The sequence below is a fragment of the Canis aureus genome, chromosome 7 (assembly GCF_053574225.1).
Source record: "Canis aureus isolate CA01 chromosome 7, VMU_Caureus_v.1.0, whole genome shotgun sequence".
In the NCBI taxonomy this organism is placed as follows: Eukaryota; Metazoa; Chordata; class Mammalia; order Carnivora; family Canidae; genus Canis; species Canis aureus.
In genome coordinates this window covers 67,142,806-67,169,650 of record NC_135617.1, presented here as the reverse complement: position 1 = coordinate 67,169,650, position 26,845 = coordinate 67,142,806, and the positions used below count along the sequence as shown (strand labels likewise).

The 26,845-nt window shown below is 48.3% G+C and overlaps 1 protein-coding gene across 3 annotated transcripts; it reads right to left on the bottom strand.

The window, feature by feature from the left end:
• Positions 1 to 1,586: 1,586 nt before the first annotated feature.
• ETV7 (ETS variant transcription factor 7) lies at positions 1,587 to 24,951 on the bottom strand. 3 transcript variants are annotated; one of them, XM_077904249.1, is made up of 8 exons: positions 24,699 to 24,951; positions 22,928 to 23,057; positions 11,128 to 11,292; positions 10,626 to 10,751; positions 8,358 to 8,573; positions 6,718 to 6,860; positions 4,142 to 4,242; positions 1,587 to 4,031 (listed from the first exon to the last, which is right to left on the bottom strand). In XM_077904249.1, exons 1-8 carry the CDS (start codon positions 24,702 to 24,704, stop codon positions 3,914 to 3,916), a joined length of 1,005 nt encoding a protein of 334 aa, XP_077760375.1. In that variant the 5' UTR covers positions 24,705 to 24,951; the 3' UTR covers positions 1,587 to 3,913. The 3 variants fall into 3 exon arrangements, with proteins under 3 accessions (XP_077760375.1, XP_077760376.1, XP_077760377.1); XM_077904250.1 differs by lacking the exon at positions 24,699 to 24,951 and adding an exon at positions 23,848 to 24,387; XM_077904251.1 differs by lacking the exons at positions 22,928 to 23,057; positions 24,699 to 24,951 and adding an exon at positions 21,070 to 21,143.
• Between the last annotated feature and the right edge of the window lie 1,894 nt (positions 24,952 to 26,845).

Genomic DNA, 26,845 nt, shown 5'->3' with positions numbered 1-26,845 from the left:
CCATGCAGCCCCCTGTGAGGTAAGTGTTGGATTATGCTCAGCCCCCCTAAAACACTGAAATGGGCTCCAGCTCCCAGCCCAGCCTTCCTTCTGCTCTGGGCAGTGAAGCTCAGGGCTCAGTTACTCCCTAAGAGACATGTACTCCCTGCCCAGCGCTGGGCCCTGGCCAGCTGCCCTTCTCACCACTTCTCCTTTCATTTTCACTTCAGTTCTGAGAAGAGGGCATAGTTTTAACCAACAGTTCATCCCAAGCCTGGTCCTGGGTGACAGAGGCCCATCAGGATCCTGCAAAGTGGGGCAGGGAACCCCGGTCCAGGACCTGGGGTTTTCTCCTGAGTGAACACTTGAAGGCCCCCTGTGTGAACTGGCTCTAAATCATGTCTTTCCCCAGCATCAGCTGGCCCATTAAGTGGGGTATGTGCAGTTGGTGCTGTTGGGGTTGACACAGGACAGCCCCTGCCTGTTCCCAAAGGCTCTCTCCTCCCCCTTGTGATGATCTCAGCCCCAGTCCTGGTCTATTTTCCCGCCTTGTGAACAAGGCTGACCCAAGGATGTAACTCGGGGACCCCTTTGCCCTGGCCCAGGAACGGGCCTCTGTGGTCAGCCCCTGACCTACCCTCACTCACAGTGATCAAGAAGCCCACAGCCCCACCACACCTCCAGGCTCTCCAAAAAAAGGGAAAAACAGAGCAGAAGCCTATAGGATCCTCCTAAGGGGCACTCTCTCTGGCACCTCCCAAGCAGAATTCACCAGTGTTTTGTCCTCACTGTCTCCAGTGGGCATGGACTGTGACAAGGTCTAATGTGTGAACTTCCCCAAAGGCAGGGCCACATCATCCTTCCTATGCCACCCCTATATCAGCAATGAACTTACAAGGATTTGGGAATTTTAAAAAATTAAGTTCATGATTAAAATATTTTTAAAATATGCACATTCTGATTTTCAGAACAGCATACTCAAAACTCCCTGCCCAAATCTTGGAGCCATCCCAGGGCAGCTTAGTTCAATAGTCCCTCTGGGTAGCCAAGTCAGCACACAGGAAGGGACCTGGCATTCCACAGACTCCTTCTGAGCCAGGATCACCTTCGTATTTACCGCCAGAAGCTGGATAGTTTGGAGGTATTAAGACCTCGCTCTATAAATGGATGTGTCTTCTGAGCATCTCTATAAAACTTCGGAAAAGAACGCTTGAGTAGAAAATGTGGATTTACACCATAATGAGGGACCAGAGGAAGAAGCCAAGGAGAGTTGTCACTACTAGGCTTCTCCAGGAGAGAGACAATAGGTCACCAGCATCAGCCCAGGCTTCCCATAGGAGCTCGAGAGGTGGCAGGGCCACCAGGATTGAAGGAAGTGCTAGATGTTGTCACCTCAAGTTTACACCATGTTATACGTCAATCATATCTTGGGGAAAGCCAGGGAGAAGTGGAACTTCCTTGCAAGAGAAAAAGACTGTTGGCAAGAATCCATGTAGCAGAGATAGAGAATCACGGAGCCCATGCTTTGGGTTCATGCTGTAAGTGGCTTGACAAGATGGTGACAGTGACTTGTGTCATTTATTTCATTAATGAACTTCTTTACACACTCAGTTTTTAAATAAATTATTTATTTACTGTTGACTTTAATATTATCTGTGAAAAAAAAAAAAAGAAAAACCGACATGGCTGGCTCTTCTTTCAAACTATGAGAATGTATCTCTTGCTTTTGAAAATTATGTGAGGAAATCCGTTTTGACATGTTTTCAGTGACCCATCACTTTTCGGGAATCTGTGCCAAAAATGGTTGTAAACCCAGAGCTTCACCTAGTTCCAGGTACACAGCAAGTGCTCAGTTAATGTTGGTGGAGGGAAGGGCTGAATGGATCTTTTTATTCCTGGCACCCAAGTATACATCCCAGACCCAGGCCTAACATGCATGGGGAGGTGGGGAAAAGGTGGACTTTCCCCTGGGGCTGAGTGGGGAGGCTAAGGATCTGGGCTCTGGGGTGGAAGAGTCTGTCCTAGCCCAGGCCCCTGTGGCCCCAGCACTGGGTGAGATTCATCGCCTTGGGTAGAGACATATTCCCTGGGACACACAGCTGTTGACAACCATTAACGAACGCCAGGCAAATGCCAACATCGTACCTGGAAGAAGTGACTTATGGGGCAACGTTAGGAGTCAGTCAGGCTGAGCTGTTTGTCCTTGAGCAAGTTACCCACCCTGCCACCACCATCTCTGGCCTCAGTTGCCTTATCAATAAAAGGAGGGGCTGGACAAGGGAGGTTTCAACAGTCTTTCCCCATCCAATTGTGGAGTTCTGGGTTAGAGATGCTGAGAAACGCTATGGAGCACAGGTTCATCCTGGTCCAAAGCGGAGGAGATGGAACCGTCTCAAGGAAGAGGAAAGAGGCCAAGGATTTTCATACTGAGCCTTTATGCCAAGGCCACCTTGCTGTGGCCCGGCCACTTCTGGTGTGGAACAGTCGAGGCCCGGGACGGGACTAACCCAGGACAGAAGCCCTGCTCCTGAGTGATCAAGCTCTGAGTGCCAAAGTCCAGGAATCCTTCTCAGCTTCTGTGTGGTGACTCAAAGCCAGCTCAGGCTGGGGATTTCCTGACCTGCCCAGGGGGTGAGAGGCAGAGGTTTCCTCCTACCAAGAAAGAAGATGTGAATCCAAGAAGTTCTGTTTTCGGTGAAGTGAAAACATCCCTTCCCTTTCTCCCCCAAATCTTACTGGAGGAGGTCACAGGGCAGAGGTTCTGACCCCCTCCCAAGCCTCCAGCCACTCCTAGGGGCGTTGGGGAGAAGAGAAGAAAAGCTGAACCCATAGCGCAGAGGCATTTTCAAGCTTCAGAGTGGTTTGGGATTTGTGGAGTCACCAATGTTGTCACCAATGTTGTCGTATGGAGATTTCTGGCAATCCTGTGAGGTCAGCTCAGAATAGCACCTGCATTTTATGGGTGAGAAGCCTGAGGTTCCAGGGAGGGGAAACCACCTGCCCAAGGTCACATGGCAGGTGCAGGTCCAGGAGCAGGAGCACAGGAAACCACAGATACTAGGGGGCAGTGGCAATCTCCACTGGGCCATAGTCATAGTGTCACCAGAGGACTGAAACCTCAGGAAAGAAGGTTGGGCCAAGTGAGATGAACCACTCAACAGAGACCCTGAGGGCAGAGAGGCAGGGCCATGGCTTCTGCTTAAGTAAAGTGCCCCATACACGCAGAGTCACTAAAACAAATGCACAAGCCAAGTAACAGTACTGCCTTCTGGAGAGACTTCCCAGCTCTGTAAGCCTCTGCCTCTGTTTCCCCATTTTTAAGCCTTGGAGGTTTGGAGGGTGAATTGAATGAGATAAAATGTGGGTAGGAACCATAGCACAAGGCCTGGCATGTAGTGAGCGCTTACATGTCAGTTAGCATTATTATGTTGCTATTACTAAGACTGATGAAGCCGTGTCCCTTTCTCCCAGGCCAGCATCAGCCCCCTGAGGGCAGGTCTTCAAGAGCATGTCCCTTTTACAAACTAAGGCTCAGTGAGGGGCCTCTGCTTCCTTCTTCTGTAAGTTGATGGAGCTGGGCCGGATGCCCTCTCAGTGCCCCGCTACCTCTCCCAAGCTGGGCAGGTAACAAGGGGTAGGGCAGAGAGGGTTCACACCCGGTGCCCCACTGAGCTCCAGGGCTGCCTACCCAAGGACGATGCCCACCATGATGCCCTGAATGTAAGGCTCCCCCTCCCCCCCCAGTTCTCAGCCTCCCGGGTGGGCAGGCAGCTTTGAGGTCTGGGACAATAGCTGGGATCTCATGAGTGCAAAACCCCGTCAGGGATCCCTGCTGCTCCGGGAGGAAGGCGGAGACCACCATACAGCTAGCTGCCTTCAAGGGAGACTCAGTTTCTGGCCTGTCACTGCTTGGTGCCCAGAATCCACCTGCCCCTCACGGAGAGACTTCCAGCATCTCCTCCTTGAAATCCATCCTGTCCTGCTCCTGGCTCTCCGGCTGTTCCAGGTGGCTGCCCTTGTCCTGGCTGACCTTCCTGGGTGTCTTCAGAAATCTGGAATATTCAGGCTCCAGCTGCAAGTCAGCCCCTGCCCCATCCACTGGGGGTTTCCAGCCCACCCAACCACTGCTTCCCCTTTCCTCCTCAGCCCCTAGGCTACTCACCTGAATAGCAGTTTTTGCCCAGGTTCTTTCTTAATGATGTTCAGCTTATAGTAGTGGCGCAAGGCACGTGACATCTTCTCATAGGTCATGTTCACCCGGTTCTAGAAGGCAAAGCAGTCCCACATCATCCTCCGCTCCCCACCCCATTCCCTCCGGGCCTCAGTTTCCACACCTGGAATGGAGCAGGTTGGGGGCACCTGGGTGGCTCAGTAGGTTAAGCATCCGACTTTTGATTTTGGCTCAGGTCATGCTTTCAGGGCAGTGAGATTGGCCTCAGGCTCCATGCTCAGCGGAAAGTCTGCTTGAGATTCTTCCTCCCTCCCTGTATCCCTCCCCCTGCTCACATTCTCTCTCTCAAAAAAAAAAAAAATGTCTGTCTCTGTCTCCTTGCCTCCATCCTCCACCTCCCACTCTACCCCATTTCCTTTTTTTTTTTTTTAAAAAAAGGAAGAAAGAAAGAAACAGGTTGAACCAGATGGTTTCTTAACCCTCCGGAACCAGAGTTTTGTGAGGGCTTATGAGAGCTCTCTTGAGTTTGGAAGGAGACAGGCAGGGGAAGGTTGGAGGAGAAATAATGAGTACCACCTACAGGGCTCAGGACCACAGGGCAAGAATGAATCACATGTTGCTTTTATTTATTTATGTTTTAAGATTTTATTTATTTATTTATTTATTTATTTATTTATTTGAGAGAGAAAGAGAGCACAAGCAGCAGACAGGGAGAGGGAGAAGCAGGCTCACCACTGGGCAGGGAACCCAATGCAGGGCTCAATCTCAGGACCCTAAGATCATGACCTGAGCCGAAGGCAAACATTTAACCGACTGAGCTGTCCAGGCGCCCTTCATATGTTGCTTCCAAATAGCAAATGTCACAAGTAGTATATATATATATCTCCTTGCTACCTGCCCCCCAAGTGAAGGGTGTTGGCTCTCTCTCTCTCTCTCTCTCTCTCTATATATATATATATATATATATATATATATATATATTTTTTTTTTTTTTTAGTTGGAAATGCAGTCAGAGAGACAGAATGGAAAGGGAAGCACAATGGTAGGGGTAGCTCGCCATGAGCTGCATGACTTTAGCCAAGTCATTTTATTTTTCTCTGAGGTGTGGGCACTGCAGAGTAAGGCAACGAGGCTGGGCTTTAGTGTCAACGTAAGCCCCAGCTCCACCATGTGGCAGGTTCGTGGCCTTGGATAAATCTCTTCACCTCTCTGCATCTGTTTCCCCAGCTATAAAATGAAGATGAGAGCACCCGTCTCACAGGTTTATTGTGAGGATTAAATTAGCTAATCCATGGGAGCACTTAGCACAGCACTTGGCATGGGGTATATATGCTCATTAAATGGAATCGCTGCTCCCTGGGCCGCAGTTCCCCTCCCTATACTAGAAGGGGATTGGACGAGGTGAACACACCCAGGCTTGAGTCATCTGCATCCGTTCCAACCACCAGCACCACAGAGAGGCAACAGAAGCAGATCATTTTGAGTGCCTGGGTGGCGCGGTTGGTTGAGTGCCTGACTCGTGGTTTCTGCTCAGGTCGTGATCTCAGAGTTCTGAGACTGAGGCCCACATGGGGCTCCTTGCTCAGCAGAGAGTTTGTTTCTCTTCTCCCTCTCCCTCTGCCCCTCCCCTCACCATAAATAAATATATAAATCTTTAAAATAGAGTGGAGGCAGAGGCACACACTCTGTGTTCAAGTCCATGCTCCGCCACCTACTGGCTGCAAACTCTTGGACAAACTACTTTGTGTGCTTCTGTTTCCCCTCTGGTGTCTACTTCACGAGGTGTCCTGAGGATTAAACGAGTTAATGCAGGGAAAGCCCTCAGAGCAGTGCCTGGTGATCAAATGCTATACCATTTTAGGAAACGCTATCTATTATAGATTACCATGATTGATTGCTAATAGTTTTTTTAAGACTCTTTTTATAGCTAACTGAATTTATTTATAGACAAGGACACTTGCTTTACATCATCACTGTAAAGCAAGAGATTGACGTCATAGTTAAAAACTTTTAATCCCAATTCTTACTAAAATAAATAATTAGTAGAATTTGGGGTAAACCACCTAAAATCTTCTGGCAGATGCCCTTTTAGGTTATGGGCATTCCTCACATTGGGAATGCAGACCTCAGTGCTTAACAGGCTTTCCCAGCCCTGATACCCAATGCTCCCACACAGCCTGAGACCTGAATCTCTACCCCAGCTCCCCCACCCCACCCCGGGAAACCGGTTTCCTCACCTGGCCTAATTACCCCACAGCATATGCAGTGTAATTCATGTAAAAACGCTTTGAGAGTCTCAAGAACTAAGCAAAGGTGGGTTTAAGTGAGTAGAAGGGCAAGATTCCTGAGTTTCGGGGACAGTCCCCATCCTCAAGAAGTAACTTCTTGTCCCTTAGGATCTCCCAGAATAAAATGATCCCAATACTTCTGGAGCTGTTGGTGAAGCCCCTCACCCCCACCTCTGTCAGTTGAGAACCGTCCCCTAGTGCTGAGGGGTCCACTCTGAACTCCTGCTCTGTCTCCTTCTGGAAATGTGGAGGCCAGCCCACATGCTAGCTGAGGTTTACCTTATGGTTTCCCCAGAGTCTGGCAAGCCCATTTGGATCCACAACTCTGAAGATCTTGGCGTTCTTATCTTCCCATCTGATGTAGGGCTCATACCTGGTGTCACAGAGCAGCTGGTACACATAATCCCACAGCAGCCGGCAGTCTACGATGGAGCACAGCCATTTGCGGGGGCTCATTGTCTCATTTATTCACCCTAACTCTAGGAAGTGCCCCCCCTTAAATAAATATATAAATCTTTATCCACAGCGAGATATGACGAAACAAGCCCAGAGAGGTATGGACATATCCCAGTCACCAATCTCCTGAGTGACACACAGACTGAAAAGACTAACTCAGCTCTGCAAACATGAGAGCCAACACCCTTCACTTGGGGGGCAGGTAGCAAGGGCAGGCAGTGGGGATGCTGGATGGCGGCCAGTGACCTGCACCTGCTTCCAGATCCCTCTCTGCCCTTTGCCCTATTCTCTGTTAAATCAGGATTGTTAAATCCATCCTGTCAAGTCCTTTAGTGAGAAGCTTGAGAAAATCAAATCATCATGGAGGGCAAGTGGCCAAGGGAGCCTGGGAGCAAGAGCTTAAGGCCTCCTACCTGGGCCACCTGGCTGGGTCATTTCAGGCAGATTACCTAACCTCTTCTGAGCCACAGTATCTTTGTAAGGGATGATATGAGGATTGAGTAACATAATAAACCCAAAAGCCCTTAGCACTGTGCCTGGTACAGAGTAAGTGCTCAGAGAATATTAAGCATTATTATTAAAAAGATCAAATGCTTGTGCTTCAGTGATTCCCAGGCATTTCCAACCCAGAAGCCAGGCTTAGTGGTGTCTTAGGACAAATGTTATTGCCCTAGCGTGGCTCAAAATTATGCTTTGGAAAGGCAGGCAGGGGGTACCTGGGTGGCTCAGCGGTTGAGCTTCTGCCTTTGGCTCAGATCATGATCCCGGGGTCCGGGGATCAAGTCCTACATCAGGCTCCCTGCATGGAGCCTGCTTCTCCCTCTGCCTGTGTCTCTGCCTCTCTCTCTCTCTCTGTCTCTCAAGAATAAATAAATAAAATCTTGTAAAAAAAAGAAAGAGAGAGAGAGGAAAAAAAGGCAGTTTATCTGTCAGTTTTTCTGGTGGCCTGTTAGTCAACACTTTAACAATGAATGTAGAGTGGAAGTGTGTTGCCTGCTTAGAGCTCAGGCTCTGGAGCCAGACTGCCTGGGTTCATGCCCCAGCTCTGGCACTTACTGCTGTGTGATTGATCCTGGGGGAGTCACTTAAGTTCTCTGTGCCTCATTTTCCTTCCTATAAAATGGAGCTAATACTAACCTCAAAAAGTTGGTGTGGGATTAAGTAAAGTTCTCAGAACCATGCCTGATACACAGTAAGCACCCAATTGTTGAAAAATAAATAAATAAAAATTTAAAGAGAGGAATACTCCATGCCAATCTCACTATCTGACTGTGACTAGTTTAACTGTCCCTGCCCTATTGTGGCCAGATTATGGCAAGCACATGGGACAGTCACCCTAAACTCTTCTAAAAGCTCAGCACAGACTCCATTCCTCAGCTCAAAACAAACCTCTGCCCTGCCACCACCCACCCTCTAGACTTGGCCTCAGCCTACCTCCCAGGGGCACACAGCCTCCTACTCACCAGAGATCCTGCCATCGATGGGGGCCTGTGGCATCGTGGGGGAGGAGCAGTCTCCCTCAGTCTTGCAGCCCAGCTCCTCACAGTGAAATACATCGAGGGACTCCTCCCTGCCAAGGGGCCACTTAGACAGGGGGCTCAAGAAGCTGGCAGGCCCCAGATGTGATGGCTGCTGCAGGAGATCCCTTTGGGGGGCCAACTGAGGGGGCCCGTTCCCCTCTGCAAGCAGATAAGCACCAATTGATTCTGTGGGGAGAATCCTGAGCCTCCCCCAGCTCAGACCCCTCAATGCCATGCCTGGGAGCCCCGTGAGGCAGCACTCCCAATGCTCTTCTTCCATCTGGTCCCCAGGTGGAAGGTCAAGGAGACATAGGGTCCCCGAGCTCTGGCACAGGTGAGGGCCAGACAGCACAGGGGCCAACCTCAGCTCTGAGACAAGTAACTTAATCTCTCAAACCCACCCCTTGCAAAGCCAAGAGGTGACAGAACCAGGTCCAGAATCCAGATGCTTGTATCTTAGTCCTGTATCCTCTCCATCCACCCAACAAATATTTATTAAGAACTTTCTGTGAGCCAGGCATTGTTCTAAAGCATGTGGGGGACATATCACTGAACCCAAAAAAGGCCCCTTCCCTCATGGAGCTTATATTATAGTGGGAGGGTAAGGGGGTTGCAAACGGAGAGAATGTGTAAAATAAAAAAGGAAATAGTATACAATATGAGGGGGGTGAGAATAAAGCACTGTAAGGCAGATAGGGAATCCTGGGAAAGACAGGTACATGATGGTAAGGGAAGGTCTCACTGAAGTGTTAACATCTAGTAGACATCTAAAGGAAAGAGAGGAGTGAGCTATGTGAGAATCTAGAAGAGGGAATGCCAGGCAGAGGGAGCAGCAAGAGCAAAGGCCCTGAGGCAGGAGTGTGTCTGGCTTATTCAATGACCATGGAGGCTGTTGTAGCTAGAGCAGCATGAGCAAGGGGGAGAGGGTTGGGAGAGGACAGCAGAAGGCAGGAGTCATTTATAAGGACTATGGCTGGGCAGCCCGGGTGGCTCAGCGGTTTAGCGCCACCTTCAGCCCAGGGTGTGATCCTGGAGACCTGGGTTCGAGTCCCATGTCAGGCTCCCTGCATGGAGCCTGCTTCTCCCTCTGCCTGTGTCTCTGCCTCTCTCTCTCTCTGTGTGTCTCTCATGAATAAAGAAATAAGATCTTTAAAAAAAATAAGGACTGTGGCTTTGACTCTGAGTTTGATGGGAGCCATTGGAAGATTTTGAGCAGAGAAGTGACATGATCTGATTTATGAATCTCTCTGGCTACTCTATTGTGAATAGATCATAGGAGATCAAGAGTGAAAACAAGGACATCAGTGAGGAGATTCTCTAGAAGTGATGAGGGCTGGGCCATGGGCAGCAATAGAGGTGTGTGAAGTGATTGAGTTCTGGATAGATTATGAGGGTAGAGTCCACTGGTCGTGTTGATGGTTGGGATTTAAGTGGGAAAAAAAAGAAAACAAGCAGAGGTGACATCCAACATTTTGGCCAGAGCAGTCAGGAAGATGATGTTGGAGTCTGCTGAGATGAGGAATCCCAGAAGAGGAGTAGAGTTGTGAGGAGAGAGGTGGGACAGGTGTTTGCTTTAGGAGCTCTTAAGGTTGAAATGCCCATTAGACATCCCAGGGGAGGTATAGGGTAGGCAATGTGGGGTGTGAAAGTCTAGAATTTGCAGGGGTCTGTAGGGGTATATGTAGGGGTCATCGGTACTAGATGGTATTTAACACTCTAGGTCTGAGTGCAGATAGAGAAGAGGCCCCTTGAGCCATGGGGTACTCCAACATTTAGAAGAAGGAGAGAAAAAGAAAAGCCAGGAAACTGAGGAGTGACCATGGGGTGTTCTGGAAGTCAAGGGAAGAGTTTGAGGGGAGGGGGTATGACCATTGAAGGCCATGAGAGGTGACAGTGAATAAGTATTGACAGTGGACAGAGACATCCCCACATTCAGGTTTCTAGAAAAGAGTTTCCACAAAGAGATCAGGAGGAGAGGGAATAGGGACACCAGACAACAATGCTTTGCTAGAGAGGAGTGCAGAGAAATGGGGAGATGGGTGGTCTCAGGAGACCCACAGGGGCCAGGGGTGATGGCTTAGGAGGCAGGGCAGAGGGGAGCTGGGAGCCCAGCCCACACAGCTGCCTCTTCCTTTGCCTGGAGGAATCCCTGTTCTTCCAATGAAGCCAACTTGGGGTAGGGTCCCAGAGCTCTGAGAGGAGCCTCCTCACCTTTCAGGAGGCAAGGGTAGCGCTGAGTGGGCATCTTCTGCCTGAAGGCCCCTCCAAAAAAGGGCCCACACACCAGGGCTTGCCTCTGGGTCTTGATGTACTGGAGCAGCTCATACAGGACGTCCCCTAGGGGTGAAGGCAAGAAGCAGGTCGGTCACCTGCCTCTTGGGTGAGGTCTGGGATCAGTTACAAGCTTCATGCTGATGAGATGAGAGGCAGCAGAGTGGAAAGGGTTAGGGGAGACAAGAGCTGTGGGGAAGGCGAGGGGAAGTGACAGTAGGACAGAGCTCTGGGGCTCTGCAAACAACACCCAGATTCCTTTGCTGCAGCCTGCTTTTGTGAGGAACCACTAGGCAAACATTTATGGAAAAGGGGATGTCTGCCATGCTGGAAGCTGAGAATGCTCCTCCAACCAACACGTCCATCTCCCTCCAGCTTCCTCCCTGGGCCTACCTGGTTTTCATCGGAATGTTTTAGAGGGAATTCAGTGAGTTTCTCTGACCTGAACCAGGTGCACGAAGCCGGAAGTCATCCTTGGTGAGGATGCAGAGGGCTCGGCCATTCATCTCAAATCCATGCTCCCCAGTGCGCTCCAGAGAGTACTCCTGCTCTGCCCAACGCAGCCAGTGCAGTACGTCCTCCCTGCTCCAGAGTGCCGGCTGGATGCCTGCAACCAGAGGGACAGGGACTGAGAGAGAGCACAGGGTGGGGACAGGAGCTCTCCCCTCAACAATCACTCATCCTTCCATTTCAGGCCCTCTCTGGAATATCACCTCCTCCAAGAAGCCCACTCAGAACGCTACATCTGAGCAGATGCTCTGCTGTTCTGTCTCCTCCTTTGTCACCAGGTCCTGTTCTTTTACTTCCTGGTACCTTACTTTTCCTCGTCATTGCACTTGATATGGTCATATGTTTAAGTTAATCATTATCTATGCATTTTGTATATGTTCACTTATTTTACTTTGGGTACCCCCTCCCCCTGGCCTGTTTTCCAACTATTAAGTCAACAAATATTTACTGAGGAACTATTATATGCCAGGCACCAGGCTGGATGTGCTAGGGCACCTTGTTCTATGTATTCAGCACCCAGGACAGCGACCGGACCACAGGAGGCGCTCCACAGACATGTGTTGAGTGATGGCATGTATGATTAGACGTGAAGAAAGGGTGTTACTGTGACTGTTTCCCCAATAAGGAAGCTGAGGCTCCCAGAGGCTAAATGACTAGCCCCCGGTTACACAGGTAACACGAGGTACAGCCAGGCCCAGAATCCAGGTCTGTCTGGCTGCCCCACTCTTCCGCTCTCTTGTACCAGCTCAGGTCTGGGTTTGCTCAGAGAGCAGCCCAAGGGACCAGGAAGTCTCCTGCACCCATTTTAAGTTTGTGTGTTCTTGCCTCTGGCAATACCCAGACAATGAGTTGCTTTCTTTTATTCCTTCTCTCTACATGTCTACACTGCCTGGACCTATTATGCTTCTAATGCCAATTATTTGCCTCACTCATCTGGGTTGCATTTAAGAGGGCCACGTGACAACTTTCACGGTCCTTGGTACTCTTGCTCATAGGCCCTTTCCTTCCCTAAAAAATATTTTTAATTTTATTTTATGACTACACTGGTATAAAGACGAGTATATTGTTATGTATTAAAACATTTTCTTCTGCCTAAAAGTTTTTTTTCTCCTAATTTTAAAATAAATCAGAACATTTCTGTTGGCCCCTAAAAATATTGGGGCCCCCAGAACTGTGCCCACTGTGTTGACAACCTGGGGCTTTGCTTTGTGTGGTGCTTCTCCTCTCAAGAGCATTTCAACCCTGCCAGGATCCTGGCCACGTAACAGTGGAAGGAGCTCAGGGTTCATCAGGGCTGGTATGACAGGTAGAAAGCTGAGGCAGGGGAGATACCTGTCCATGGCCATATCTTGGCAGTGACAAAGATGGAGCCAACCTGTGACTACTTTGGTCCCAAATCAGCACAAGAGATAAAACTCATTTTCAAGTTTACGAAAGAAAGAAAGAGAAAAAAGAAAAAGTGCAGTATCCACTTATTCATCAATTCAGCCAATATCCCAGGCAAAGTGAGGCTGGCAGGAGGGAGGTAACCAATGACTACCCAATGAAATCCTGCTCAGCCATGCAGAGGGAAAGAGCCCTGAGCTACAAACACAGAAAGCAGGGCAACACAGCCCAGCATGGGAGGAAGGAGGGGCTCCTTACTTTATTTTGGGACTGAAGAATGAATAATAAAGAAGAAATTTCTGAAACTGACTGAAAAATTATTTAAGGGGGAAAAAAAAGAACAGACGTGGCAACTGGCCTTCATGGTACTACATACCACAAAGCCACGTAATCAAGATCTGACGCTATTACCTGAGACTCACAAGTATCATTGGAAAAGAAGGAGCCCGAAAGTGTGAGGTGGGGTTTTAATTCAGTGGGAAAGGATAGTGAATTTAAGCTATGGTAAAAACCACATTGGTTGTCCACCTGGAAAAAAATATATCTGGACCTTTACCTGTCACCATTTACAAAAATCAGTTCCAAATGGGATTAAGCCTTAATATATAGAATAATAGAAACTCAATAGAAAAAAAATTAATTAATTTAAAAAAAAAGAAACTCAATAGAAGTGGGGGCACCTGGGTGACTCAATCAGTTAAGCATCTGCCTTCAGCTCAGGTCATAATCTCAGCGTCCTGGGATCGAGCCCCAAGTCGGGCTCCCTGCTCAGTGAGGAGACTGCTTCTCCCTCCCCCTCTGCCTGCCACTCTCCTCTGCTTATACTAGTCCACCCTCTCTCTGTCAAACAAATAAATGAAATCTTAAAAAAAGAAAAAAAGTGGAAATAGGGGGAGTACTTGACGTCTTACTTGGAGGAGCATGCAACTTTTTATTTCAGGGTTGTGAGTTCGAGCCCCATGCTGAGCATAGAGATTACTTAAAAATAAAATATTTAAAAAGCAGGAATAGGAAACCCACATGCATTCAATAAGGATGGGGGAACCTCAAACCTCAACCATGACAGTAAACTCAGAGGCTATAACATTATGTGGAGGATGCACTTGACTACATTAGGTTTTGTATGTGTGTGTATACCATAAATGAAACTAAAAGAGAGCAGAATAAAGGAAAATAATTTGCAATGTAGATGACAAATAAAGGATGAATGTCTATCATAAGTGAAGAGCACCTTTAAATTGATTTTTTTTTTTTAAAGACCAAACATCTTACCAGCAATTCAGGTGGAGCAATCAGCCTCGGCACTTCTGACACTTTGCACCTGATAATTCCTTGCTGTGGGGGCTATCCCGAGCTTTGTGGAATGTTCAGCAGGATCCCTGGCCCCTGCCCACTAGATGTCAGCAGCAAACACACACACACACACACACACACACACACACACACACACACACACTGAGATGTGACAACCAAAAATGTCTGCAGACACTGGGCAGCCCTGGTGGCTCAACGGTTTAGCACCACCTTCGGCATGGGGTGTGATCCTGGAGACTCGGGATTGAGTCCCACATCAGGCTCCCTGCATGGAGCCTGCTTCTCTCTCTGCCTGTCTCTGCCTCTCTCTCTCTCTCTGTCATGAATAAATAAATAAAATCTTTAAAAAAAAAAAGTCTGAAAAAAAATGTCTGCAGACATTGCCTCGTGTCCCCAAGGGAGAGGAGAAAAATTGCTTCCACTTGAGAACCTCTACAGTAGAACAATCCACTAATAAAGATGCGCCAAGACATGACACTTCACAGTCAGGGACAGGCATAATCAGAGAAGAATGAGATATCATTTTAATGATAACACCTACACCTGACAGGAATGCAGGGGAAAGGATGCCTTGCTGGTGGAAATAGGAATTTAGAGCCTCCATGAGAGATCAGTCCAGTAATCACAGAAGTGACTGAGACACAAAAGCTGAGTGGTATGAAAGCTGGAAGCCACCTGACAGTAAGATTCAGGAGTATCAGGGGCAGGCCCATCAGCTAGCCAGGGCTTCTGGGGCTCTGGGAGCCCACTGGCCATTGCGTTTTTGCGGGATTGCCTATTTCATGATATTTGAGGCTGTCATCCTGAAAATTCAAAACTATGTTCCAGAGTCAGAGGAAAACATGGTCCTGTGTTTGGCCAGAGTGAGGGGATGGAATCTACCCCCTCCAGCTGTCCTGCTTCCAGAGAAACACTAAAACTACAGAAAGAGGAGGAAACCATGAACTTGGCAGATAGTATCAACCACAGATGTGGTCCTGCTACCAGGTCTGGAGACAGGGGCATAGGACTTCCCAAGCCATCTGTGACTGACTCTAAGGTCACACAATAGTACCTGAAAGTGAAGCCAGTCGTCACTCCGGAGTGAAATTTGGTTTTTCTTTCATTACCTCTTCTTCTCTCCTACCCTCACTTTTCATCCCTCTGCTGTCAAAACCTCCAGTCCAATAAATACAGAAAAAGGACCTTCCGGTTCCTTGTGTCCTCAAAGAATACTAGGGTCACAAAAGGCTTTCCAATAGGATTTGAGCCCCCAGGGAAGGACCAAGTTCCAAGCAGTGGCTCAGCCATCTAGTTCTGGGCCAAACCTCCAACCCCAGGGTCTGGGTCCCAGCTCAACCCCTTACTAGCCAAATCACCTACAAGGTGTTCTTAGCCTCAATCCCCCCACCCCTGTAAAATGGGATAAAATTTCACTGCCTGAGTGGGCTGCTGGGCTGTATGAGGGGCAGGATGGTGGAGGGGTTAGGGACCCAGGCTACATACTATATCATTCAGCATCTCACCCCTACGTAAAGACCCAAGAGACATGGTGGGAATGCATCCACCAGAAGACATATATGCGAATGTCCGCAGTGTCAGTTCATAATAGACAAGTATGGAAACATTCCAAATATCCATCAGCCAGAGGAGGGACAATCAAATTGTGATGTGTCCACGCAATGGAATGCTGCCTGGCCATTAAACAGAGAGTATAAGGCACTGCTAATCCATGACACATGGATTAAAGTTTACTGATATATTGAAGGAAAGAAGCCAGACATAAACATGTAATCAAGAACAGATGCTAATCTAGGGGGAGAAATCAGAGCAGTGGTTGCCCTTTGTAGGGGAAGGGACCGGGGAGAGGAGCAGGGGAACTTCCTGGGACACTGGAAAAGGTCTAGTTCCCGATCTCACTATGGCTCACAGGTGTATCCAAACATAAACATAGGGATCCCTGGGTGGCGCAGCGGTTTGGCGCCTGCCTTTGGCCCAGGGCGCGATCCTGGAGACCCGGGATCGAATCCCACGTCGGGCTCCCTGCATGGAGCCTGCTTCTCCCTCTGCCTGTGTCTCTGCCTCGCTCTCTCTCTGTGTGACTATCATAAATAAATAAAATCTTTAAAAAATAACAAAAAAAAAACAAACATAAACATTTGTAGACTCAAGATCTGTACACATAATCTTATGTAAATTATACCTAAAAGAAAAGGAGAATCATACAACAAAAAGGATCAATGATGTTGCCAGACCAGCTGAAAACTGGCAAAACAACTATGCTTCAGTGTCCTCACCAGCACATCGAGGGTGGTGACGAATACAGTACTAGCAACATGGGACTGTCATGAGGGTTCTACAAGATCACCAATTTAAAGACCAGGGTCTGGCACGTGGTATGTGCTTTCCAAGACAAGTGGAGCTCCTGACACTAGCTGAGGTGACACAAGTAAAATGGTTGGCACAGGACTCAGCACAGCCTAAGAGCTTAGCAATTGCTGACGAGCATTATCTAAGGTGTCCACTACCCACCCACCCTCACACACACAATGTCTTCCTGACCTCATTACTGGGATGACCCTAAGAGTCTCCCCTTACCAGTCTAACCACCTTTCAAGGGCTTTACCTGCAAACCAACCCATGCTTTTCCCTCTCTTGGATGTGATCCACTGTATTTTCAGTTCCTCACATTAACCATCTTTGTGTCTCAAGACTCCAGCTGATACCACCTTACTCTCCCTGCCCCAACTACATGCTTACTGGGGATTTCCAGCTTGGCTGGTTCCTGACTCCTGGGACAGATCTGGACAGAGCCCCCAGCTGGGAAAGATGGAGGGTTCATGTATCTTCCTGAAGAGTCAGCACTGCCTCCCACCCACTCCCAGAGCAGGGCAGGACTCAAGGGCTACCCTCCCCATCCTGGGCCACATTATCCTCTGCTGTGCTTATTACTGGGCATCCTGCTTCCTTATGCAGTCACGGCATCCCTCGCTAGAATGTCAGCTCCATGACCACAGACCTTGCCAGTCTCGGTCACTGCTGTCTCTCCAGCACCTACAGCAATGCCCAGCACACAGGAGATGCTCAATAAATATAAATTGCTTAAATGAGTGAGCTGAAGGACTTCTAGGCATCCTGACCAACTCCCAGTCCTACCCCAACCAGGTCTCTTTTCTCATAGCATCCCTTTCACTCTCTTGCTCAAGAAACTGACATGGCTCCCAACAATCAACCCCAGCAAGTCAAAAACCCTCTGTCTTGATTTCCAGACTCCCTCCAGGCCAAATCATGTGACCCTCTCCATGTGACCAAAGCTATTTCCCAGCTATTCCTTACCATACTCCTGCAGTTTGCTGGATAGAGTGACCTCCAGAACAACAGAGCTGGACCAATCATTAGCAACCAAATCAGAACTAACATCTGGTTTCTACCTTCCTGGCAGGGTTCTCAGGAGGAATGCAGGAAACTATGAAGTACTTGGCTAGTCCTTTAAAAATGAAAGCTGTCATCATCCCACAGTGGAGGCTGATGCTCAGAGTAAATGACAGCTTCAGAGTCTGACGTACCTGAGTTTGAATCCCAGCCCCCCATCTTTTTACTGATGGGTGACTATGGACAAGATAATTCTTTTTTTTAAGATCGTATTTGTTTATTCATAAGAGATACAGAGAGAGAGGCAGAAACATAGGCGGAGCGAGAAGCAGGCTCCCCGCAGGGAGCCTGGGATTACGCCCTGAGCTGAAGGCAGATGCTCAATCGCTGAGCCACCCAGGTGCCCCAAGGACAAGATAATTCTCCCCACTCTAAGACCAATGTTCACATCTATAAGATGGGGATAATAAAAGAATCTATTTTCCAGGCCTGTTCAAGTGTATTTAATCAGACAGTATATACAACACACCCAGCACAATGCCTGGTCAAGAGTAACAATTCAACAAATGGTATTTATTATGATTATCAGCATCCTCATTGGTGGAGCTTGCCTGAAAATAGAGGGACTAGCTTGTTTCTCTGCTCTGATGACCATAGTTTAGCAATTACCATTGTCCTTGGTTTACTGAGAGTCACTGTCCAGCAGCCTCAAATCCATCACCCCATTGTTTGCCCTGTTAACTTAGCTAATATTGCTTTTCTTGGCAATCATACTCAGCTTTATATTCACCAGACAGTGGGGCAGGGCCAGCACACACAGTTGTGTTGTGTCTTGCACAAAGCCACCATTAAAAGGAAGGAATGGGAGGGTAGAGATAAAACCAAGGGCTTTGGCTTAGCTTCTTCCAAAAGTGAGGTTCTTTTCAATCGGCACAAAGATGCACACAGTCTAGTCCAGGCCCTGACTTGAGGGAGGAGGAAGCTCTTGGTTTCCAAATTGTTGGGTTTGGGAATCTCCCATCTGTTTGTTGTTTGCCATATTCCCTTTCATTGGCAGGTGACAAACATCATTGTCAATATTCAAAGCTTCCAGGACATGCGCTTCTAGTCTCCAGACTCCCCATTCCACCCCATTCTACCTTTGTCTTGGCACCTGCGTCCATCTAACTTACTGCTTGTCATATGCCACCATCTAGGGCAAAGTTTCTCAGACCATTCTGACCTCAACTGGAAGTAAAAAAAAAAAAAATGCATTTTATATCATGACCCATACTTATAAAGAGCCCAAAGTATTTGTAAAATGTTCTATTTCATTTTTTAAAGATACTTATTTTGATCCATTAAATTGATTCCACTCCTTAGTGAATCCTGACCAAACACTTTGAAAAGCACCATTAGGACATAGCTATATAAAATGAGGTCCTCAAATGTATTTCTAGCAGCAGCAGTGTCACCCAGGAGTCTACTAGAGATATAGCTCTCTAGAAGCTATGTCCCACCCTAAAGCTACTGAATCAAAATCTGTGTATCTAGCAAGGCTCACAGGAGTCTCATTTGCATGTGAAAAATTGAGCCACCCTGGTCCAGGAGAGGAGGAAGCTACACTCTGTTAGAATTGTATATATGAAAATGAGTGCCCAGAGATTCTGTATAGGTGAAAGATATGAACTTGAACAGCAACACGAACACCTGTTAGAGTTCCCCCAAGGGCCTCTTCCCTTGTTTTATACTACCAGGGAGTTGCAGGGATGTGTCATCCCTCTGCCTTTGACATTTGAAAATTGGACAGGGTGTGCTTTGTGGTCTCTTCCCATGGCTTACTCACAACTAGGAGCTTTGAAAGTCAATTTCAAAATGCAGAAATCACAGTTCTTCTCCATCCAGCAGTGGGAAGTTGACAGAGTTTTTTCCCCAGGGAATAAGCTCCAGCAAAATGCAAAGACATGGGACCAAGGACTAAGAGTCCAAGGTGTGAGGCCCTATCTGGCCATTAGCTGCACAGATGACTTTCTCACATGGCGTCTCAGTGTCTCTGTCATCAAATGTGGCTGTGCCAGTGACCATCTCTAAACTGCCTCTTCTCAAAATCCCCTGAGCAGTCCCCTTGAGGTTGCATCATTTCCTCTCAGACTTACTCCCCAGGGACCTCTGCCCAGCCCCTGCCAGTGGTCCCTGGGCCTGTACTGTCTTCACAGCTCCTGACTCACCCTGGCCTTGAGAAAATCCTTGTGGATGCAGACTGGGGGATGGGGAAATGAATTCTCTTTCACTCTCCACTTCCAAAGAGGGAGGAATCATTGTGAATCTCCTTTTGTGAGTGCAGGACACAGTGCTGGAGCCTCGTGGATCCAGCCCCTCAGTCCCAGCCTACTTCCCGTCACTAGACAGGACAGTCATCTTTGGAGTGAACTCTGCACTGCTCTAATGAACATCTTTGTTTGTCAGGCAAATAGGCACGGAAATGTAAGCTCTACAGGGAAGTTGTGTGTGCTCCACTTATCACCAACTCACAAAGCTAAGCAAGATTTGTTTTGTTTATTCACCTTCCTGAGGAGGCAAATCACCCTGATGATTAGAATAGAAGCCAGAGATGGAGGAGGGAATGGGGTGGGCAATTGGGGATAAATGTCAGAGAGATGCCAGGCAATGGAAACCCAATTTCAGGAAACAGGGATGACATCACTCCAGCCATTTGAAAGGTCAATCTCTCATTAGGTGTCAGGAGTTTGCTTCTTTGGGATGTTGTTGGCAGGAAAATGAGTCATTTAGTGTGCCCTATCTTTTAAGATTGTTAGATATTTACTAAAGGCCAGAACCGTGTTGCCTGAATATTTTCAGAAGTAAATATGAGTCATGAAATCTAAGATGAGAAGTATAGAAGATGCTGCTGGGGTCCTGCTCAAGGCCCTTAGCTCTCACCTCTACTCCCTGAAGGCCACTGAATGCTGAATGTCAGCACCTGACTCTGCATCTGACTTAGCCAATGCAGAGGACAACTTGGAAAGCTGAAGAGGAATGAGAAAGTAGGGATGAAGCCAAGCCAATCCCTGGCTGGGTTTGGCTCCACTTCTCCGCAAAGGAGGGGTCTTTTCAATTTGCTGTAGAATCAAGGAAGCAGCCTCACCCCATCATGGATGGGAAGTGGGATGATGAAGAACCTGCCTCTTTATCCCTGGGCTAGCATGACTCAGGGGGTGCTCTCACTGTACCCCAGAAGTCCCCTCTGGGAGTGAGCTCCAACTGCCCACAGTGCTACAATTTAAATTTCTTTTTTTTTTCTTTTTAAGATTTTATTTATTTACTTATTTATTTAGAGAGAGCACAAGTGGTGGGGGAGGAACAGAGGGAGAGGGGGAAAGAATCCCAAGCAGACTCTGGGCTGAACATGGAGCCCAACATGGGTGGGATCCCACAACCCTTAGATCACGATCTGAGCCAAAACAAAGAGTCAGACACAACCAACTGAGCCACCCAGCCACTCCTACAATTTAAATTTAAATGGAATTTCCTTCTCTCTCTCCTCCATGGGGAAGTTTTTCCAGGTCTGTTTCTGGAGAAATCTAACCAAAGGCTATAGCACTAGTACCTCAGGAGCTCTAAATAGATCAAATGACCTGCACCCTGAGTTGAGTAACAGGGAATAAGGCTGGCTGAAGAGGGGAGGACGTTCTTGTCACTAGAAATGTGCAGAAAGACCTGGGGACCATCTCAGAAGGGACCCACCAAAGGTGACCTCAAAAAATTAAAAGCCCTGCATAACTGCATTTACCAAGATGATGACTAAATTTTCTAAGTCCCTACTCCCTCTCCTGTACCCTCTTACCCAATAACCTTGAGCTAGACACCCAGAAGAAGGGAGGTGACCAAAGATTACTTGACCTTGGGCAGAACACAATCTTCTGGCCCTCAATTTCTGGAATATAAGTGAGTTACCTGAGGCAACATCTAGGGTCTCTATCAGTGTTGACATTCTAGAACTTGGTGTGCAAGTTATGGGGGCGGTCTTTGAATATGGGGGAGGAAATGGGGGGTAATCTAGAGGGCCTTGTGGAACCTGCAAAGTAGCCCGTCCCTCTCTGAGAATCGGGGTCCTCAGCTGCCATGAGATGACATCAAAGCTTCTTCTCAACAGCAACACTCAGGGTCTTCAGGTCTGTCCCCAAAGTTCCATTTTTCCTCATTGCCATGGCTTGGGTTGGGTCAGAGTCCAAATTCTATCCTCTATGTAACCGTTGCCAAATATCTCCTTGGAACAGCCCTGAGCCCCGAGCTACCAGTCAGGGCAGGCATTTGGACAAAATGAAACAACAGAGATTCTTTATAGAGCTCCATGCCCGCCTCCCTAAATCACACTGCCACTTCCTCCACCACTGCTCTGAGGCATGAGGGCATCCTTCACACTCTGTGGTTCTCTCATATCCATGAGTCCCCCTCTTATCCTCATTAAAAGAATACCAGGCTGTGGACAGCAGGGGTATTTGGGGGGTATCCAGGTCTTCCCAAGGCCTGTAAAGTCATACCCAACATTCTGCTCAATCCTGTTGGTGACTCAAAAATCAGGTCGTGGCCAGGAAATCAGAAGGGTATGAAATCGGTGTTTCAGACACTGAGTGAGCTGAGCAAGAAGTGGCCTGGAGGTTTCACAACTCACGTCAGATGTAGCTACCCACAGCTGCCCCAAGAAGATTAAGACCTTCCACTGGCAGTCGGCTTGCTGCCTATCCCATGATTTCCATGGCTTAGGAAGTACATTTAAAAATCTCTTGGAAGATTATCAACAGGACCAAGGTTTGGCCTTAGCATGGAGAGCCCATGTGCTCTTGAGCATGTCACTTAGCTTTTCCACCTCTCAGCTCTGGTCATTGAAATACAGACATAAATACATGAATCTACAGCCTGTTCTATGGTTATGAGTTTACTCAGACAAGAGCATTACTTAGGAAAGTGAAATAAAAGGATATGGCCAGTATACTTCCCGTGGCTCTCTTTGGGCAGATTTGATTATTCTACGTATTCTTCTTATGCTTCCCTGCCATTTCCCATTTTTTTATGATAAGCACATGCTACTTTTGTAACAATAAAAATTAAACATAATTATTTAAAAGAGAGTTCTACATACATATAGCTGTTGCTCACTGATTAACCCTATCTGGCTTCCTCATTAGCAATATCCTCAACTCTTTGTCTTTAGACTGGAAGAGAACCCATAGCTCATTTGATCCCAGCCTTCATCTTACTAATGAGGAGACTGCCGGCCCTAACCTTTGGCCACGGCAGCTGCGCTCTCTGCAGTGAGAATTCACATTTACATCCTCTGACTTTCTCACCAAGGAAAAGTTAAATAAAACCCAGCAAAGAAATAGTAAATGGAGGGAAGGCAGTTCCTTAGGTAAGAAGTTTATGTGTCACATTTATGTCCTTTAAAAACATCAGCCTGGGGCACCTGGGTGGCTCAGTCGATTAAGTGTACAACTCTTGATTTATGCTCAGGTCATGATCTCAGGGTGGTGAGATGAAGTCCCATGTTGTAGGGCACCACACTCAGTGGGGAGTCTATTTGAGAGTCTCTCTCTCCCTCTATCCCTTCCCACCATATTCTCTCTCTCTCTCTCTCTCTCTCAAATAAATAAACAAATCTTAAAAAAAAAAAAAAAGTCAGCCTTTTCCTCCTCTCTACTCACGGAGTCTTCCTGGCAACTTGCAGATTTCCCCTTCACCCAGCAAGTTCATTCTAGCTTCACATCTGGCCTGGGCTCCTGGGGGTGGTGTGGCTGCCTCGGGGCTCACAGAAGAGCTGGCCAATGCTCCCTCCTAGAAAGAGGAAAAACCAGGGCAGTCAAAGACAAACCTTCTTGGTGAAGTCTCAGTCATCCTTAAACGTATTAAGAACTTTTCTCAAAGGGAAAGAGCATCCATCTCTGCATCTACCTTAAAGGTAGGAACCATGTGGGGTGCCTGGGTAGTTCAGTTGCCTGGGAGTCTGCTTCTCCCTCTCCCTCTGCTCCTCCCCCCTGCTTACTCTCTCTCTCTCTCAAATAAATAAGTGAGAAATTAAAAAAAAATTTAAGGTAGGAACCATGCGCGTCTTCAGCTTGATATCTTCAACATTTTGTACAGAGTAGACACTTGATAAATTTCATCTTTCTGATTCAAGTTTTTCATGCATATGCGTAACCCCACCAGAAGGCTCCCCTGCCAAAATTTGACTTGTAAGATAGAAATCTGAGAGTCTAGAAATATCTACTGGGACCTTGGTGAGAGGACACAGGGGACATGAGGGGCCAGGATAAAAAGACCTTAAGTTGTAAATAAATAAACAAGTAAATGCTTATTTTAAGGGAGAAAAAGGAAGGATAAATTTCTGAATCCCAAAATCCCTCCAAGGGAAGCCTGTATCTTTACAATTTTATAACAAGCTCAGCCCCAGAGGTGATTTGGTTCATCTCTCAGGATGAGGGGATGAAAAAGTGACAAGATTTTGTAGAAACAGAAGTGGCCTTGGGGCTTATGCCCAGCTATATAGGTGCCACTCCGTGAAAAGTAAAAGTGAAACTAGTCCCAGCAAGTCATTTTCTCAAACTAGGATCTTCAAGAGCATTACATTCATCTCTTGATGTCTGAGAAGGGCAACCGGCAGTGAAAGACTGTGGATCTGGAGCTGCAAAGCAGAGGAGGTTTTAACACCTTTTGGGGTAGTTCTCACTGCATTTCTGGCTGGTATCCCCAACCCCACCCTCAACCCCCTCCAAGGCTGGTGCTATTTCCCAGGTAACCCAGCCTCTTGAGGCTGCCACCTAGGAGCATTGGCTTGCCAAGCTGGAGAAGGGTCTAGGGTCTCATGCTTGCAGGAAAGCCCCCTGTGGACTCCTCTAGCCTCTTCCAAGCATTAGGATCAGCCAATTCTGGAGTTTCAGCTGCCTGGAAAATACCAGCCAGGGAGCTACTGAGAGAACTCTGGGCTTCTGCATGAAGGCCAGGGGGAGGTCTGATAAACTGTGGATATGGATCTGAATCTTCTTAGAGAGAGGAGGTGGAAAAGGGCCTTGGAGGTGGGAAGGGAACCAGCTCTGGGGCAGTTCTGAAGCTGCTGGTGAAATATGGCAAATGGAGAGGGACTGCTTGAGTGGGGGCCCCTCTGCAGTGGCGCTTTTGTCAGCTATTAGGGTCGCAGGAACTTCCAGGGACGTCACAACTGGATGATCCAAGGGTGAGGAGGATGTAAGGAGGAGCAGAATAGAACACAGAGAGGTTCCGAGGAGAGACAGTGAGGCTGGAGGTGAGTGAGGAGGGAGGCCGGTGAGGGATGAATGGTGAGGTTTGGGGAAATGTTGGAGAGTGAGATTCCAGGCAGGAAAAAGGTCTGATAACTTGGGTATGGAATTTGAGGTGGCGGAGAAGGGATGGGGGTGCGGAGACTCGGCGCGCTGAGGGGTTCAGCCGCCAGGCTCTTACCTGCATTACAGGTGGAGGTGGGAGAGCCGCCGCGGCCGCTGGGCGCTCTCGGGCCCTCCTTCCCACCCACCCCGCAACGGGCCCCGGCACTGGAAGGCGAGGAGGAGGAAACCTCTTTGGAGAAGTGCCGGGCAGCGTGCCCTCGGGTTCCCCGGACCAGCAGGCTCACAGGGCGCTCGGGTAATCGCTGTCCTTCCGGGAAACGAAAACGAAAGAGCGGGATCTGGCTTCCACTCCCGCCCCGGCGGCTCCGCGGAGGGCAGGCGCGGCGGGCGCTGTCGGGTCGCCGCCGCGAGGCGTGGGTCCGGCTCGCGTCCTCCCAGGACGGCCTGGCGCTGGCTCCCGGGGGCACGGGCGTGAGATTCTGCGGGACCTGGGGGGCCGAGAGAACCAACAGCCACAGACCAACTGCGTGTCACCCCTGTGTGTCTCCGCATTTGGATGGAGGGGACCTTCCATGCTGCCCCCTGGCCGGGGCCTCTCCCCTTAGGGATGAGCGACCCCCCTGGTCCTGCCCCCACCCCGGCCTGCCGTTTGGCCCGCCGTGCCCCACCACCCAGGCAGAGCCCCATCATCAGAGCGGCTGTGCTACTCCCCCCGATAGACCCTAGTGACTGTGGATCCCGGCTAGCGCCTTTCCCCAGGCCTCGGCTCCTCCAGGCACACCCGCACACCCGCACACCCGCACACACGCACACACGCACGAGAAAAGGAGGGAAGTCTGAACCTTCTGCGGAAACTTCAAGGTATACATGGGGTTACAAAGAAGGCTTAGCGCTGATACAGCGTGAGCTCCCAGGAACTAGTAAGAACAAGGCCAAAAACCCAATAGAAAAAATGAGCAAAGGATATGAATAGACAGTGCACATAAAACAAAATATTGAGGCAGCCCGGGTGGCTCAGCGGTTTAGCGCCGCCTGCAGCCCAGGGCGTGACCCTGGAGACCTGGGATCGAGTCCCACGTCGGGCTCCCTGCGGGGAGCCTGCTTCTCCCTCTGCCTGTGTCTCTGTCTCTCTCTCTCCTCTGTTTCCCATGAACAAATAAATAAATAAATCTAAAAGAAAAAAAAAACTTTAAAACAAAATATCGAATGGCCCTGGGAACATAAAAGAAGATGCTCAGACTCACCCGTTATAAAAGATACGCACATTAAAGTTTTTGAGATACCATTTTTTTACCTGTTAAGTTGGCAAAAATTCAAAAGTTTAATAACATAGTCTGCTGGAGAGGCTGAGGGGAACAGAGAACACCGGGCAACCCATGGAAGGTAGTAAGGCAAGATCTGGCAAAGTTACAAATACATGTACCCTTCCCCCAGCAATCCCACTACTGGAAATGTATTCAATAAATCTACCTGCACATATCCAGAATGCACCTGCTATTTATTTCAGCATGGCTGTTGATAATGATTAGAAACAATCCAGGTATCCATTAAAAGAGGCTGCTGAGGGGCACCTGGGTGGCTCAGTGGTTGAGTGTCTGCCTTTAGTTCAGGGCGTGATCCCCAGGTCCTGGGATGGAGTCCCACATCGGGCTCCCTGCATGGAGCCTGCTTCTCCCTCTGCCTGTCTCTCTGCCTCTCTCTGTGTGTGTCTCATGAATAAACAAATAAAAATTTTTTTAAAAAGAGGGGAGCTAATGAAATAAATTATGGTAGATCCCTTTAACAGAACACCATGCATCGTCTGAAAGAGCTCTCTGTGTCAGATGGCAAGCTCTCCAAGAGGTAGTATAGTATAGCAGTTAAGAATCTAGATTCTAGGGACACTTGGGTGGCTCAGCAGTTGAGCTCTGCTTTCATCTCAGGGCGTGATCCTGGAGTTCAGGGATTGAGTCCCACATCGGGCTCCTTGAGGGGAGCCTGCTTCTCCCTCTGTCTATGTCTCTGCCTCTCTCTCTGTGTGTGTCTCTAATGAATAAGTAAATAAAACCTTAAAAAAAAAAAAGAATCTAGATTCTGGGGGCCCATGGATGACTCAGTTGGTTAACCCACCAACTCTTGATTCCCATTCAGGGTTGTGAGATTGAGGTTCCACTTTGGGCTCCATGCTCAACACAGAGTTTGCTTGAGACTCTCTTTCCCTCTGCTCCTCCTCCCCCTAATAAATAAATAAATCTTTTGAAAAAGAGGGATCCCTGGGTGGCG

Coding starts and splice junctions, on each gene's coding strand:
- ETV7 (XM_077904249.1), bottom strand. Junction 4,243..6,717: donor GACTCTGGGGAAACCATAAG/GTAAACCTCAGC, acceptor TTTGCCTTCTAG/AACCGGGTGAACATGACCTA. Junction 4,032..4,141: donor GGGCAAAAACTGCTATTCAG/GTGAGTAGCCTA, acceptor TGAATATTCCAG/ATTTCTGAAGACACCCAGGA.